The 12,013-nt window shown below is 61.5% G+C and overlaps 2 protein-coding genes across 2 annotated transcripts in view; both read right to left on the reverse strand.

The window, feature by feature from the left end:
* Nucleotides 1-12,013, reverse strand: part of LOC119702541 (C-type lectin domain family 2 member L-like) — a 28,659-nt gene that overhangs the window by 7,127 nt on the left and 9,519 nt on the right. The window lies entirely within an intron of this gene.
* LOC119702808 (C-type lectin domain family 2 member D2-like) lies at nucleotides 3,280-8,045 on the reverse strand. The gene is made up of 6 exons (XM_038141435.1): nucleotides 7,925-8,045; nucleotides 5,302-5,691; nucleotides 4,824-4,922; nucleotides 4,540-4,721; nucleotides 4,239-4,339; nucleotides 3,280-4,148 (listed from the first exon to the last, which is right to left on the reverse strand). The coding sequence occupies exons 1-6, from the start codon at nucleotides 8,028-8,030 to the stop codon at nucleotides 4,034-4,036; spliced, it is 993 nt and encodes a 330-aa protein (XP_037997363.1). The 5' UTR covers nucleotides 8,031-8,045; the 3' UTR covers nucleotides 3,280-4,033.

Consider the following 12,013-nt stretch of genomic DNA (forward strand, 5'->3'; position numbering starts at 1 on the left):
GCGAAGGCAAGGCTTTCATCCAGTGAGGATGGGCTGCTTCCTTGGGACTCTGCTTGGGACCTGCTGCTGCCAAGCGCTCTCTAAAGGCAAGAGAAGGCTTCGTTTTGGCTTGTTGAGTCCGAGAATCGGCGCTTTCATGGGTTCTTGCGGGCTGTACAGTCCAAAGAGACTTTCTGGCTGCGGTTTTGATATCTGTTATTCCTGCTTGTCGTGGTTTGAGAGGAAGTGAGTTTTTGGGAGGTGGTGGTGGTCAAACCAATAGGTGCTCAGATGTGAATATTGGCACCTGGTTTGGCCATTGAGGATATGGATACGCCTCTGAGAACACAGGGGTTAAAAGCGAGGAGCTCCCATGAGAACTCTCTCTTGGTTCCGGTGGATGGAGAGGTCAGACCTGCCCTGCCCAGCTGCGGGCTGGGTGGGGGAGAGGAAGCCACGAGGCCAAGGGAGGTAGGCCGGAGCCTTGGGCAGAGAAGGGAGGCGATGGCTTGGACAAGAGTGAGTTCCCCACGGAGGTGGAAGGGTGGAAGAACTCGGAGAGGCAGCGGGCAGCCCCCCCTCCTCAGGGGAGAGAGAGAGAGAGAGAGGTGCCAGTGCTACCTTGAAATTTGATAGCACTGGCCTGGCCGAGGAAGAGAAGGGGGGGCGGCAAGAAGAGTGCCCGGCAGGGCCAGCGTGGGAGTTCGGGACGAGCAGAGACTGTGATTTTAACCCTTCTGTGGGATGATGGAAACCATGCAAATGCTGATCCTCCAGGAGTTGAAGGAGAAGAGAGACGGAAATAAAGTAAGAGGAAATGCGCAAGTGTGAGGAAAGCTGTGAAGGCTGAAGAAGGACCAAGAGAAGTTGAGAAAATTTTAGGTGGGAGGAGATGCTGGAGTGGCTTTTGGCTGGACTTTTCTTGTATGGCCATGGACAGAACCTTTCCTGTAATACAGAGACTGCATTTTAGGGGGAGGCAAAGGCTTGGTGCCAAAGGAGTGATGTGAGCGGAGACGACAGGCGAGGAGGTGATGGTGCTCCCGAGACCCCTCGGCCCCAGGGGGTGAAATATTGGGGGGGACTGGTGTCACAAAAAGGTGAGAGACTGTCGTTTTCTCCTGGAACTGGGCGAAGCATCCTTGAAAAGGGAAACCCTAAAAGCAGCTCTGGTCCATGTGCAGTGGTGAGAGCACTGAACATGGAAGGAAGAAGTCACGAAGGTGGTGCTGAGTGACGTGGAAACACAAAAGGACTCTGCTGTGTTTCCAGGGGAAACCTGTGGCACAAGGGGGGCTCCTCTCTCCTTGATGAAATGAGAGGTGATTGTCGGAAGGGTGGAGATGGACTAAGAGTTGATTAGTTGAAGGGTGATGGACTGGATAAAGATCTAAGGTTTTGTTTCATGCTGTGGGAAATTGAGTGGGGGGAGGAGAAATGTTTGAGAGGTTTCCATTTTGCTCTGTGTGTTCATTTTATAATTGTAAGATAATAAAGTTTTTTCTTTCTTGTTTACAAGTGGAGGCCTGCTTTGCTCTGTCTCTGATCGCATCTCACAGCAGACACGAGGGAGGATGTTTTCATGGGGGCACTGGAATTGGGCCAGCATCAAACCATGACACTGCTCTAGAAAGGGATTGGGCTTGCTCTTCCGCTTTATGCTTTGGAGGCTCTCTAGCTGACTGACTGGCTGTTAGCTGGGCATCAGGACTTCTGGCAGAGCTCTCTGTGGATCTGTGCAGATGCTTTCGCTGTTCTAAGTCCCACTGATTAAACGGTGAGTTTGTTAAAATTGCAGATGAAATATGACGGCAGTCTGAAGGTGTTAGGCGATAAGAACCGTATCTACTTCTCCCCGCGTTATTGAAACACGGGGAGTTTGAGCTGCTGTCTTTCAAAGCTTTTCTCAGTTTCTCAAAATCCCAGCGTGCCGTAGGCTCCCACCGAGGATCAGCATCACTTTTCTTCTATCGGACTGGCACAGCAAGGAGTTTTCTATCTGGGGAAGGGAAATCTTTCTCTTGCCTGAGTTTCGGTGGGATCCCAGCCCAGTTAGTCGGTTCCCGTTCCGTGCTCGCGGCGCTGGGACGGAACGGGTTAAACTCTTCCTCTGGCTGGAGTCTGTGTCCTGCTCCGTTTCCCATGGACGGGTTTGCGAATCCCGGGTTTTCTGGCGTTCCTCTCTCTGCCGGCAGCCGGAGCTCGGGCTCTGCAGCGTGCCCGGAGCAGCCCGGCTCCTTGTCGCTGGCAGAGCTGCCCTCGCTCCGGGCAGGGCAGGGCTGCGAGATCCCGGCCGGGCTGGGCGGGCAGCGGGGCTGCAGCGGGGAGCGCCGGGGCACCGGGGCTGCGCTCGGGGTTTCGCTGCCTCTGGGCAGCACCGAGGGGCAGGCGGGGCTCGGAGACACGGCTGGGGACGCGGAGGGCGCTGCAGACAAGGCTGGGGAAGCGGAAAGCTTTGCAGGTTGTTTAAATAACTTAGTTACTACCTCATTTGTGCCGAGGGAATACATTTGTGGTTGTGTGGCTTTGGGTGGTGGTGAAAGTACTGTACAGTTTGAGTTTAACTGGCTCTCAGAGGGAAGGTGAACACAGCAGCATTATTTATAGTGGGAAACTGCTTTTGGACTTAAGACAGTACATTTTAAAGTTTTGGTTTGAAATATTATAGGAATTCGATTGATTAGAGCTTTACGGCTTTTATAAACGTCTTTGGGTTGCTTGGAGATTTTGTGCTCGATTATGTTATTTAAAGCTTGCTTGATGTTGTGTAATAGGAGAGAATATTGGTTTCTGTTTGAGTGAGGTAGTGAGGTAGGTAGAAGTCTTGACTGAGGTTTGGTTTTTTTTTTGTAGAAGAACTAATTCTTTCAGGTCTTGTTTCCTTGTAGTAGCACTGAACAAAGAGTATTTTGAGGATTTTTAACTGCTAGAAAGATAGTTGATTTTATGGTTTTTTACAATGGAAGTACTGTTCTGTTGGTTTTTTAGTTTTTATAAAGCCGGGGAAACTGAGAAGTGTTTTAAAAGATTTTATTTCGTTATCAGTCTCAATAAACAATGAAAGATAGGAAATAGAAAACTCATCGTTATTGTATTGAAAGCTTATTTCCTAATTACATTACCTTATAAATGTTTTTCAAACTATTCTCTTTTACCACACAATACTGCCATTACTTGAACAACAAGCACGTCTATTTGAACCTCACCCAGTCCTATTACAATGCATCTTTCATAGTTCTAATTCTCTAAAATATCTACTCTTCATATAAAGTGGTATTTTAAAACTTATAAAGACATATTTCTAATTCAATCTCTCTCTCAACAATGGAATCTCTGTTGCGGAGCTTTCCTAAGTCAACACACCTGATCTCAATATTTGCATACAGATATAGGAGACTGTGTGAACTTGCTATCAATATTTAAAACCCCGTTTACAAATCCATTCCTGCCAGCTGCAGAGCAGCCACAGCTGGAGCAGCGCCCGAGAGGCAGCGGGGCCGGGGCAGCGGCAGCCGGGGCTGGGCAGGGCAGGGAGAGGCGAGCGCAGGGTCCCGGGCAGCGAGCAGGGGGACAGGGCCCTCAGGCACCACGGGGGACAGGAAGGGCCCCGTGCGGGGCTGCTCGCACAGGCACAGCCTCGCCCCACGGCGGGAGAAGCGCCTCTGGGCCGGGTTATGGCCAATGGCAGGGAATTCCCTTCCCCAAGCACCAGCTCCGACCGACCCTCCTCTTCAAGGTCAGTCCAAAAGTGTCACATTCAGGCCAGTTTGTGATGATTTCCAAGGGGCCAGGGCGATTTGGATTTCCCATTTGCACTGGTTGTGCCATGAGGGCACTGCACTCCCTGCAGGCAGCATGGGTGGCAGGATGGATTGCAGAGACGTTTCCTTTGCAGCCCCAGCCCAGCGCTGGCTCTGGGCATGGACAGGCACTGAGGTGACCCTGAGAGGCAGTGCAAGGCACAGGGTGCAGCTGAGGAAGGACAGCCCTGGGCTGCGCTGAGAGGGGAAGCTGGCACTGCCCAGCGTGGAGAAGGTCCTTTCTGCAGCCCCCGTCACAGGGGAGCTTGGGCCTTGCTGCAGACATACGGCCGCGGATTTGAGCAGAACTCGCTCCTGAATTTATCGTCAGCCAGGTACACGCAGTCGGAATTGCCGAGGACAGGAACCCTGCAGGGAGGAGCAGAGGCAGCGCTGGCTGCCAGGGGAACACCTTGTGCCCCTGTCCGGCCAGGCCCTGCCCGGCTCCCCGGCACTCACCGGGAGCTGTAGCTGCTGCCGTCCCCCCAGTGCAGGCGCTGGCCCCGTCTGCGCAGCCCGAGCCAGTAATCGCCGTTCCCGCGGAGGCGGAAGAGCAAATCCTGCCCGGGAGAGAGGAGTGGCAGCTGCCCCGGCCCCTCGGGGGGACACGTGCCCGGGGCTGCCCCCGCACGCCGGGGCTCCTTCCCTGCAAGGCCCCGGCCCGGGGCTGCACCCCCAGCCCTACGAGCCCCGAGCCCGGCCCAGGAGCACCCCCAGGCTGCCCTCAGCCAGCCCGCACCGCCCGCAGCCCCTCACTCACCATGGCCTCCTCATCCTTGGCAATGGCCAGGGAGGCGTTCAGCTTGGAGCAGCGTTCCTGACCCTGCTCCCAGGTGCCGTAATCCCTTGAGAAGTAGTAGCAGACCCCCTTGTGCCCAATCCAGTCAAAGGGACAGCCCAGAACACACTGTGGAGTGGCAGCTGTCACTGGAGCCTGCGGTGCTGCAGGGGCAAGAGGAGAAGGTCTGAGCATTGCCCTGTGCAGGGAGCAGGGAGCCCGCTCTGCCCCGAGGGGCTGGGCCCAGGCTGCTGCCCCTGCCTTACCTGCCAGCACAGCCAAGGCCACCAGCAGAGCCAGCAGCAGCAGCAGCAGCAGCAGGATCAGCAGCGCCGTGCCCACGGGATGGCGCCTGAGCCGTTCACCTGGAGCAGGAAAGAGCTGCTGGCTGCCAGAAGCAGAGCCGGCCCTGCAATCTGCTCAGCCCCTGCCCAGGGAGCACAGCAGGGAGCCCTCAGCCAGTGTGGCCCTCGCTCAGCTGGCAGCCAGAGAGCCCAGAGCCTGGGCACGGCCAGGGACACAGCTCTGGCCACAGCCAGGGACACAGCTGTGGGCACAGGCTGCAGCAGGAGAGCTGCACAGCCTTGGGGGCAGCTGGGGCTCTTGCTGCCAGCCACTGATGGGGCCCAGCAGAGCACCAGGCCTCTTCCACACCTCGGGAAACAGCCACACACCTGCCAGCCCTGGCCTTGGGAGGGGACACTGGCCCCTCCCTAGAGGCCACAGGGGTGGCCCTGCACTCACCCAGGAATCTTCTGAGGTCCCTTTTGTGTTTGTTGCCGGTTGCTGATGTGCCCTGGGCAGCCAGGGGCTCCCTCACACTCCCATCCCTGCTGCAGAATCCACTCTCCACATCTTCACGCACTGCGCGCTCACAAGGGGCATCCCCCTGCTTGTGCCGAGTGGCTTCTTGTGCCTCAGGCAAGAGTGGAACCCCGGCTGCTGGTCCGTCCTGGAGGTGCTGAGGCTCCTTCGCAACTCCAGGAGTGGAGCAGAATTCACTCTCCTCCAGCTCACAGCCGCCATCTCTCTGCTTTGAATAAATAGCGCCTTGCTCCTGAGATATCAGGAGCGCTGGGAAAGCCTTTGGGAGCTCGGCCTCGGGAGCAGCTTTACAGCGGCGCTGGTGGCACCCTGCAAGGGACACGATGAGCGGTCAGTGCTGCTGCCGGCCCTGCGGGAGCCCGAGGCTCGGCAGGGCGGTGGCAGCTCCGGCTGCGCTGTCCCCGCTGCCCAGAGTTGCGGCAGCAGCAGCGGCGGAGCCAAGCGCAGCCTCCGGGAGCTCGGCGGTGCCCGCAGCCCCGGCCCCTGGGGCTCTGCAGCCGCTGCAGCCCCCAGCTCCGTGCCGGGACAGGCGCTGACAGCGCCTGCGAGCTGCCGCCTGCTGCTGGCCCAGGGCAGCTGCGGCTCGGAGTCCGCCTGCCCAGGGCCGAGAAGCAGCAGCCCCGGGCTGCTGACCATCGTGCCCCGCATTCCCTGCCCCGCCGCCTTGCAGCGCGGCCACCCCGGGCGCCGGCACGGCCGCTGGGGCTCCCTGCCTGCGAACACGGGGCGCCTCCTGGCACAGAGGGCAGAGAAGCCTCGGGCCCGGAGCCCGCAGGACGCGGCGCTTGCTGCCCGCGCTCGGCGCCTGCAGCGCTTTGGGCTCCGAGGCGCGTTCGGGTTCGTGCCGTCTGCCGCGGTTTAGAATGGGAGAAAATTCACAGCCCTGTTACAAAGCTTTCTGTGCACCCGACGGTCTGTGGAACCACTGAGAAACTAGACAGGCCTCTGTGGAACACACTTGCTCAAGAGGAGAACAGCCAGGAACGCTCTCTCTCCTTTCCGGCCCGTGAGGAGGTGCCGGGCCCCGGCCCCGCTCCCCGCCCGTCTCAGCCAGGCCGGGCCGGGCCGGGCCCGCTCCCCCGCGCTGCCCGCCCGTCCCCCCGCGGCCCCGGTCCGGCCTGGCCGGGCCCCGCAGCCGCCAGGCAGGAAGGCGAGGGGAGGCGCCGAGCCCTGGGCGGAGCAGGGCTGGCCGCGCCCCCGAGTATCGTGCCCACAGGCTCCTGAGCACCAGAAACTCCTTTCCCGAGCCCGCGCACAAAACCGACCACCACCCGTGAGGCCGGTCCCGACACGGCCCAGCCGCAGCTCCCGCCACGAGTTACCGAAATAAAAGAACAAGACAAAAACACCAAAGGCAGCGAAAAAAAAAAAAAAAGTTAGGTGCCAGATGGGAGGGAGGAGGAAATGCCTCATTTTAGAGCAAAAATCCTCCTAGAAGCTATAGAGAAAAAAACTCTTTTTCTCTCTAACACGTAAAACTGGAGAAACGCAAAAGGGTTCCAATTAGTATCACACAAAAGCCTCCATGCTAAGATCCGGGCACGGAGGAGACCGCGGGCAGCCGCTGCCTCGGCGGCCTCAGCGCGGGGGGGACACGGGGGCACCGGCACGAGGAACTCGCCAGAACCCCCCCGCCCCTCACCGCGGCCCCTCCGCCCGCAGCGAGCCCCGAGCCGGGGCAGCGCCGAGCGCGGGTGGCACCTGGGCTGGAGCCGCCTCCGAGCTCCGCCCTTGCTGGGCCGTGGCTGGGCTCCGGGCGCCGCCGCCGCCTCTCCCTCTGCTCTCCGGGCACTGCGCTGGTGCCGCACGGCGCCGAGGCCGGGCTGGGAGCGGCTTTTGGCCGCTTTGACCAATCAGCGCGCGGGGGAGCGGCGAGGGGCCGTGACGACAGACGGGACGCGAGCAGCGGGCGGGATGAGAGGGAAGGGAGCTTAATGAAAATCACCGGCGTGGCTTTTGTTTTCGTGCACCGAAGGGACTCTCGGCGCCATACAGGCAGCCAGAGGCAGGGGCATTTTCAGAAGCAGAAGCCGCGCGAGGGGAGGAGTCAGGTCACTCCTGTCCTGCGAAAACCTTGCTCGGAAAAAGGGCCCCATGCTGTTGGCGCCGGTCGAGAACAGCAGCCCCGGGGAACCTGCTTCTGGGGCTCTCAGCAGTGAATTACGGCAAGCATTCCTGCAGTGAACTGGGCCTGGCCCGGTGCCAGCAAAACCGCTCCGTCCCTCTCCTCCTCCCCGCGGCCCGGCCGCCTCATGGCGGCCCATCACCCGGCCTGCGAGCTGCCGCCTGCTGCTGGCCCAGGGCAGCTGCGGCTCGGAGTCCGCCTGCCCAGGGGCTAGAAACAGCAGCCCCGGGCTGCTGACCAGCGTGCCCCGCATTCCCTGCCCCGGCACACCGGGCGCCGGCACGGCCGCTGGGGCTCCCTGCTTGCGAACGGGGGCACCCGGCACAAGGAACTCGCCAGAAACCCCCCCGCCCCTCACCGCGGCCCCTCCGCCCGCAGCGAGCCCCGAGCCGGGGCAGCGCCGACCGCGGGTCCCACCTGGGCTGCAGCCGCCGCCCGGCTCCGCCGCCGCCTCGCCGGGCTCCGGGTGCCGCCCGCCGCCGCTCCCGCCCCGGGCCGACCCAGCGGGCACGGTCCCCGCCATTCGGGCCGCTGCGCCCCGCAGCGCTGAATGGAGCCCGCGGGGGGGGGGGGGGGGAGGGAAAAGGCTTTCCGCCCATTGGACCAATCAGCGCGCGGCAGCACAGCACGTGACGGCTCGCACGCGCCGCCTTGATCACGCCCCGCGCGGGCGTGGCCATCCCGCCCCGAGTGCGGCACCCGCGGGCCCGGCCCCCTTTCCTGGGAGCGCTCGTTTCAGCCCGCTGCTCAACCCGTAACAACGCTTAAAAAACACCTCCAGCAACTGAAAGGACACTGAATTCAAGCTGAAGGAGAAGCAGTCTGGCTGCAGGCTTGTGGCGCTCCACTGCCTCAGTTCCAGCAAGGGAGCTCATCCCCTCTGCACTTCCAAGCCACATCCCAAAGTCCTGAGCACCAGCTTTCAGCTGTTTGAGCACTGAACCGTCAGAAAAGCTGCTGGCCAGGGCCGTGCTCCAGGCACATCTGGGGCATTTCCTCTCTCCACCTCTCTGAGCTCAGCTCCTGTCCTCTCCTCTCCTTGCTGGCTTTGGCTCCTGCATTTCCCGAGGGGCTGGCCCTGCACGGATCAGAGCATGAACTGACCATCAGACAAACAGCTTCTGGCACCGTGGCTCCGTCCTGGATGGACCGTTGCCCAAAGGAATTCCAGTGCCTCCATTTCACCCGCTCCAGATGGCTTCTAAAGGAACCTGGATAACGCGCTCCATCTCTAAACCAGGAGGGCACAACGCTCCTGCACTCCCTGCCAGGCTCATCCTTGGAGCCCTGCAGAAAGGCTTTAAAGCAGCACACAGCTTGTTCAGCGCCCACAACCTCATCCAAAATTCAAATCAGTAGCACGGGCAGAGCCTGACTTTAAAAGCTACTTTAAAACTGAATTCAAGAGCACTTTAACCGCCAATTGACAAGGTGAGAGAGGTTTCCCTAGCAGTTGTTGAGATGACAAAGTACGGGAGAGGACGAAGCATGGAGTGGGGGAAAGAAGGGGAAAACCTTCATTTGCACAGCGGGATTCTAACCATCACGCTCACATCTCAGGGACATGCAGAAATCGTTCTAATCTCAAGAAAGGCAAAGCTTCCTGCATATTTCTCTTGTCAGCAAGAACCCAAGGAAGCCCTCAGCAGCAGGAGACTGGGATAGCTGCAAGGCTGGATTCTGGAGCAGAGGGAGCACGGTGTGCTCCTCAAAGCCAGACCTTCACCCACAGCAGCCAGAAGGCAGAAGAACAAGGATGCGACAAAGCCTTAAAGCAGGGAGCCAGGGAGGCAGCCGAGGCCTCCTCAAATTCCTGCAGAGAAGAGAAATTAAGGGAGGAGGCGAGAAAAGGCCGACACTAAGTTCTAAGGCAGGCGGCACGGCCGCTGGGGCTCCCTGCCTGCGAACGCGGGGCGCCTCCTGGCACAGAGGGCAGAGAAGCCTCGGCCCCGGAGCCCGCAGGACGCGGCGCTTGCTGCCCGCGCTCGGCGCCTGCAGCGCTTTGGGCTCCGAGGCGCGTTCGGGTTCGTGCCGTCTGCCGCGGTTTAGAATGGGAGAAAATTCACAGCCCTGTTACAAAGCTTTCTGTGCACCCGACGGTCTGTGGAACCACTGAGAAACTAGACAGGCCTCTGTGGAACACACTTGCTCAAGAGGAGAACAGCCAGGAACGCTCTCTCTCCTTTCCGGCCCGTGAGGAGGTGCCGGGCCCCGGCCCCGCTCCCCGCCCGTCTCAGCCAGGCCGGGCCGGGCCGGGCCCGCTCCCCCGCGCTGCCCGCCCGTCCCCCCGCGGCCCCGGTCCGGCCTGGCCGGGCCCCGCAGCCGCCAGGCAGGAAGGCGAGGGGAGGCGCCGAGCCCTGGGCGGAGCAGGGCTGGCCGCGCCCCCGAGTATCGTGCCCACAGGCTCCTGAGCACCAGAAACTCCTTTCCCGAGCCCGCGCACAAAACCGACCACCACCCGTGAGGCCGGTCCCGACACGGCCCAGCCGCAGCTCCCGCCACGAGTTACCGAAATAAAAGAACAAGACAAAAACACCAAAGGCAGCGAAAAAAAAAAAAAAAGTTAGGTGCCAGATGGGAGGGAGGAGGAAATGCCTCATTTTAGAGCAAAAATCCTCCTAGAAGCTATAGAGAAAAAAACTCTTTTTCTCTCTAACACGTAAAACTGGAGAAACGCAAAAGGGTTCCAATTAGTATCACACAAAAGCCTCCATGCTAAGATCCGGGCACGGAGGAGACCGCGGGCAGCCGCTGCCTCGGCGGCCTCAGCGCGGGGGGGACACGGGGGCACCGGCACGAGGAACTCGCCAGAACCCCCCCGCCCCTCACCGCGGCCCCTCCGCCCGCAGCGAGCCCCGAGCCGGGGCAGCGCCGAGCGCGGGTGGCACCTGGGCTGGAGCCGCCTCCGAGCTCCGCCCTTGCTGGGCCGTGGCTGGGCTCCGGGCGCCGCCGCCGCCTCTCCCTCTGCTCTCCGGGCACTGCGCTGGTGCCGCACGGCGCCGAGGCCGGGCTGGGAGCGGCTTTTGGCCGCTTTGACCAATCAGCGCGCGGGGGAGCGGCGAGGGGCCGTGACGACAGACGGGACGCGAGCAGCGGGCGGGATGAGAGGGAAGGGAGCTTAATGAAAATCACCGGCGTGGCTTTTGTTTTCGTGCACCGAAGGGACTCTCGGCGCCATACAGGCAGCCAGAGGCAGGGGCATTTTCAGAAGCAGAAGCCGCGCGAGGGGAGGAGTCAGGTCACTCCTGTCCTGCGAAAACCTTGCTCGGAAAAAGGGCCCCATGCTGTTGGCGCCGGTCGAGAACAGCAGCCCCGGGGAACCTGCTTCTGGGGCTCTCAGCAGTGAATTACGGCAAGCATTCCTGCAGTGAACTGGGCCTGGCCCGGTGCCAGCAAAACCGCTCCGTCCCTCTCCTCCTCCCCGCGGCCCGGCCGCCTCATGGCGGCCCATCACCCGGCCTGCGAGCTGCCGCCTGCTGCTGGCCCAGGGCAGCTGCGGCTCGGAGTCCGCCTGCCCAGGGGCTAGAAACAGCAGCCCCGGGCTGCTGACCAGCGTGCCCCGCATTCCCTGCCCCGGCACACCGGGCGCCGGCACGGCCGCTGGGGCTCCCTGCTTGCGAACGGGGGCACCCGGCACAAGGAACTCGCCAGAAACCCCCCCGCCCCTCACCGCGGCCCCTCCGCCCGCAGCGAGCCCCGAGCCGGGGCAGCGCCGACCGCGGGTCCCACCTGGGCTGCAGCCGCCGCCCGGCTCCGCCGCCGCCTCGCCGGGCTCCGGGTGCCGCCCGCCGCCGCTCCCGCCCCGGGCCGACCCAGCGGGCACGGTCCCCGCCATTCGGGCCGCTGCGCCCCGCAGCGCTGAATGGAGCCCGCGGGGGGGGGGGGGGGGAGGGAAAAGGCTTTCCGCCCATTGGACCAATCAGCGCGCGGCAGCACAGCACGTGACGGCTCGCACGCGCCGCCTTGATCACGCCCCGCGCGGGCGTGGCCATCCCGCCCCGAGTGCGGCACCCGCGGGCCCGGCCCCCTTTCCTGGGAGCGCTCGTTTCAGCCCGCTGCTCAACCCGTAACAACGCTTAAAAAACACCTCCAGCAACTGAAAGGACACTGAATTCAAGCTGAAGGAGAAGCAGTCTGGCTGCAGGCTTGTGGCGCTCCACTGCCTCAGTTCCAGCAAGGGAGCTCATCCCCTCTGCACTTCCAAGCCACATCCCAAAGTCCTGAGCACCAGCTTTCAGCTGTTTGAGCACTGAACCGTCAGAAAAGCTGCTGGCCAGGGCCGTGCTCCAGGCACATCTGGGGCATTTCCTCTCTCCACCTCTCTGAGCTCAGCTCCTGTCCTCTCCTCTCCTTGCTGGCTTTGGCTCCTGCATTTCCCGAGGGGCTGGCCCTGCACGGATCAGAGCATGAACTGACCATCAGACAAACAGCTTCTGGCACCGTGGCTCCGTCCTGGATGGACCGTTGCCCAAAGGAATTCCAGTGCCTCCATTTCACCCGCTCCAG

This window comes from Motacilla alba, chromosome 6 (genome assembly GCF_015832195.1).
Source record: "Motacilla alba alba isolate MOTALB_02 chromosome 6, Motacilla_alba_V1.0_pri, whole genome shotgun sequence".
NCBI classification, from domain to species: Eukaryota; Metazoa; Chordata; class Aves; order Passeriformes; family Motacillidae; genus Motacilla; species Motacilla alba.

Excerpts from the sequence above, each read along its gene's own strand:
- LOC119702808 (XM_038141435.1), bottom strand. The coding sequence starts at position 8,030 with ATGGCGGGGACCGTGCCCGCTGGGTCGGCCCGGGGCGGGAGCGGCGGC. Across the intron at positions 4,340-4,539 it reads CCAAGGATGAGGAGGCCATG|GATTTGCTCTTCCGCCTCCG; the intron begins GTGAGTGAGGGG and ends TCTCCCGGGCAG. Across the intron at positions 4,149-4,238 it reads GGCAGCAGCTACAGCTCCCG|GGTTCCTGTCCTCGGCAATT; the intron begins GTGAGTGCCGGG and ends TCCTCCCTGCAG.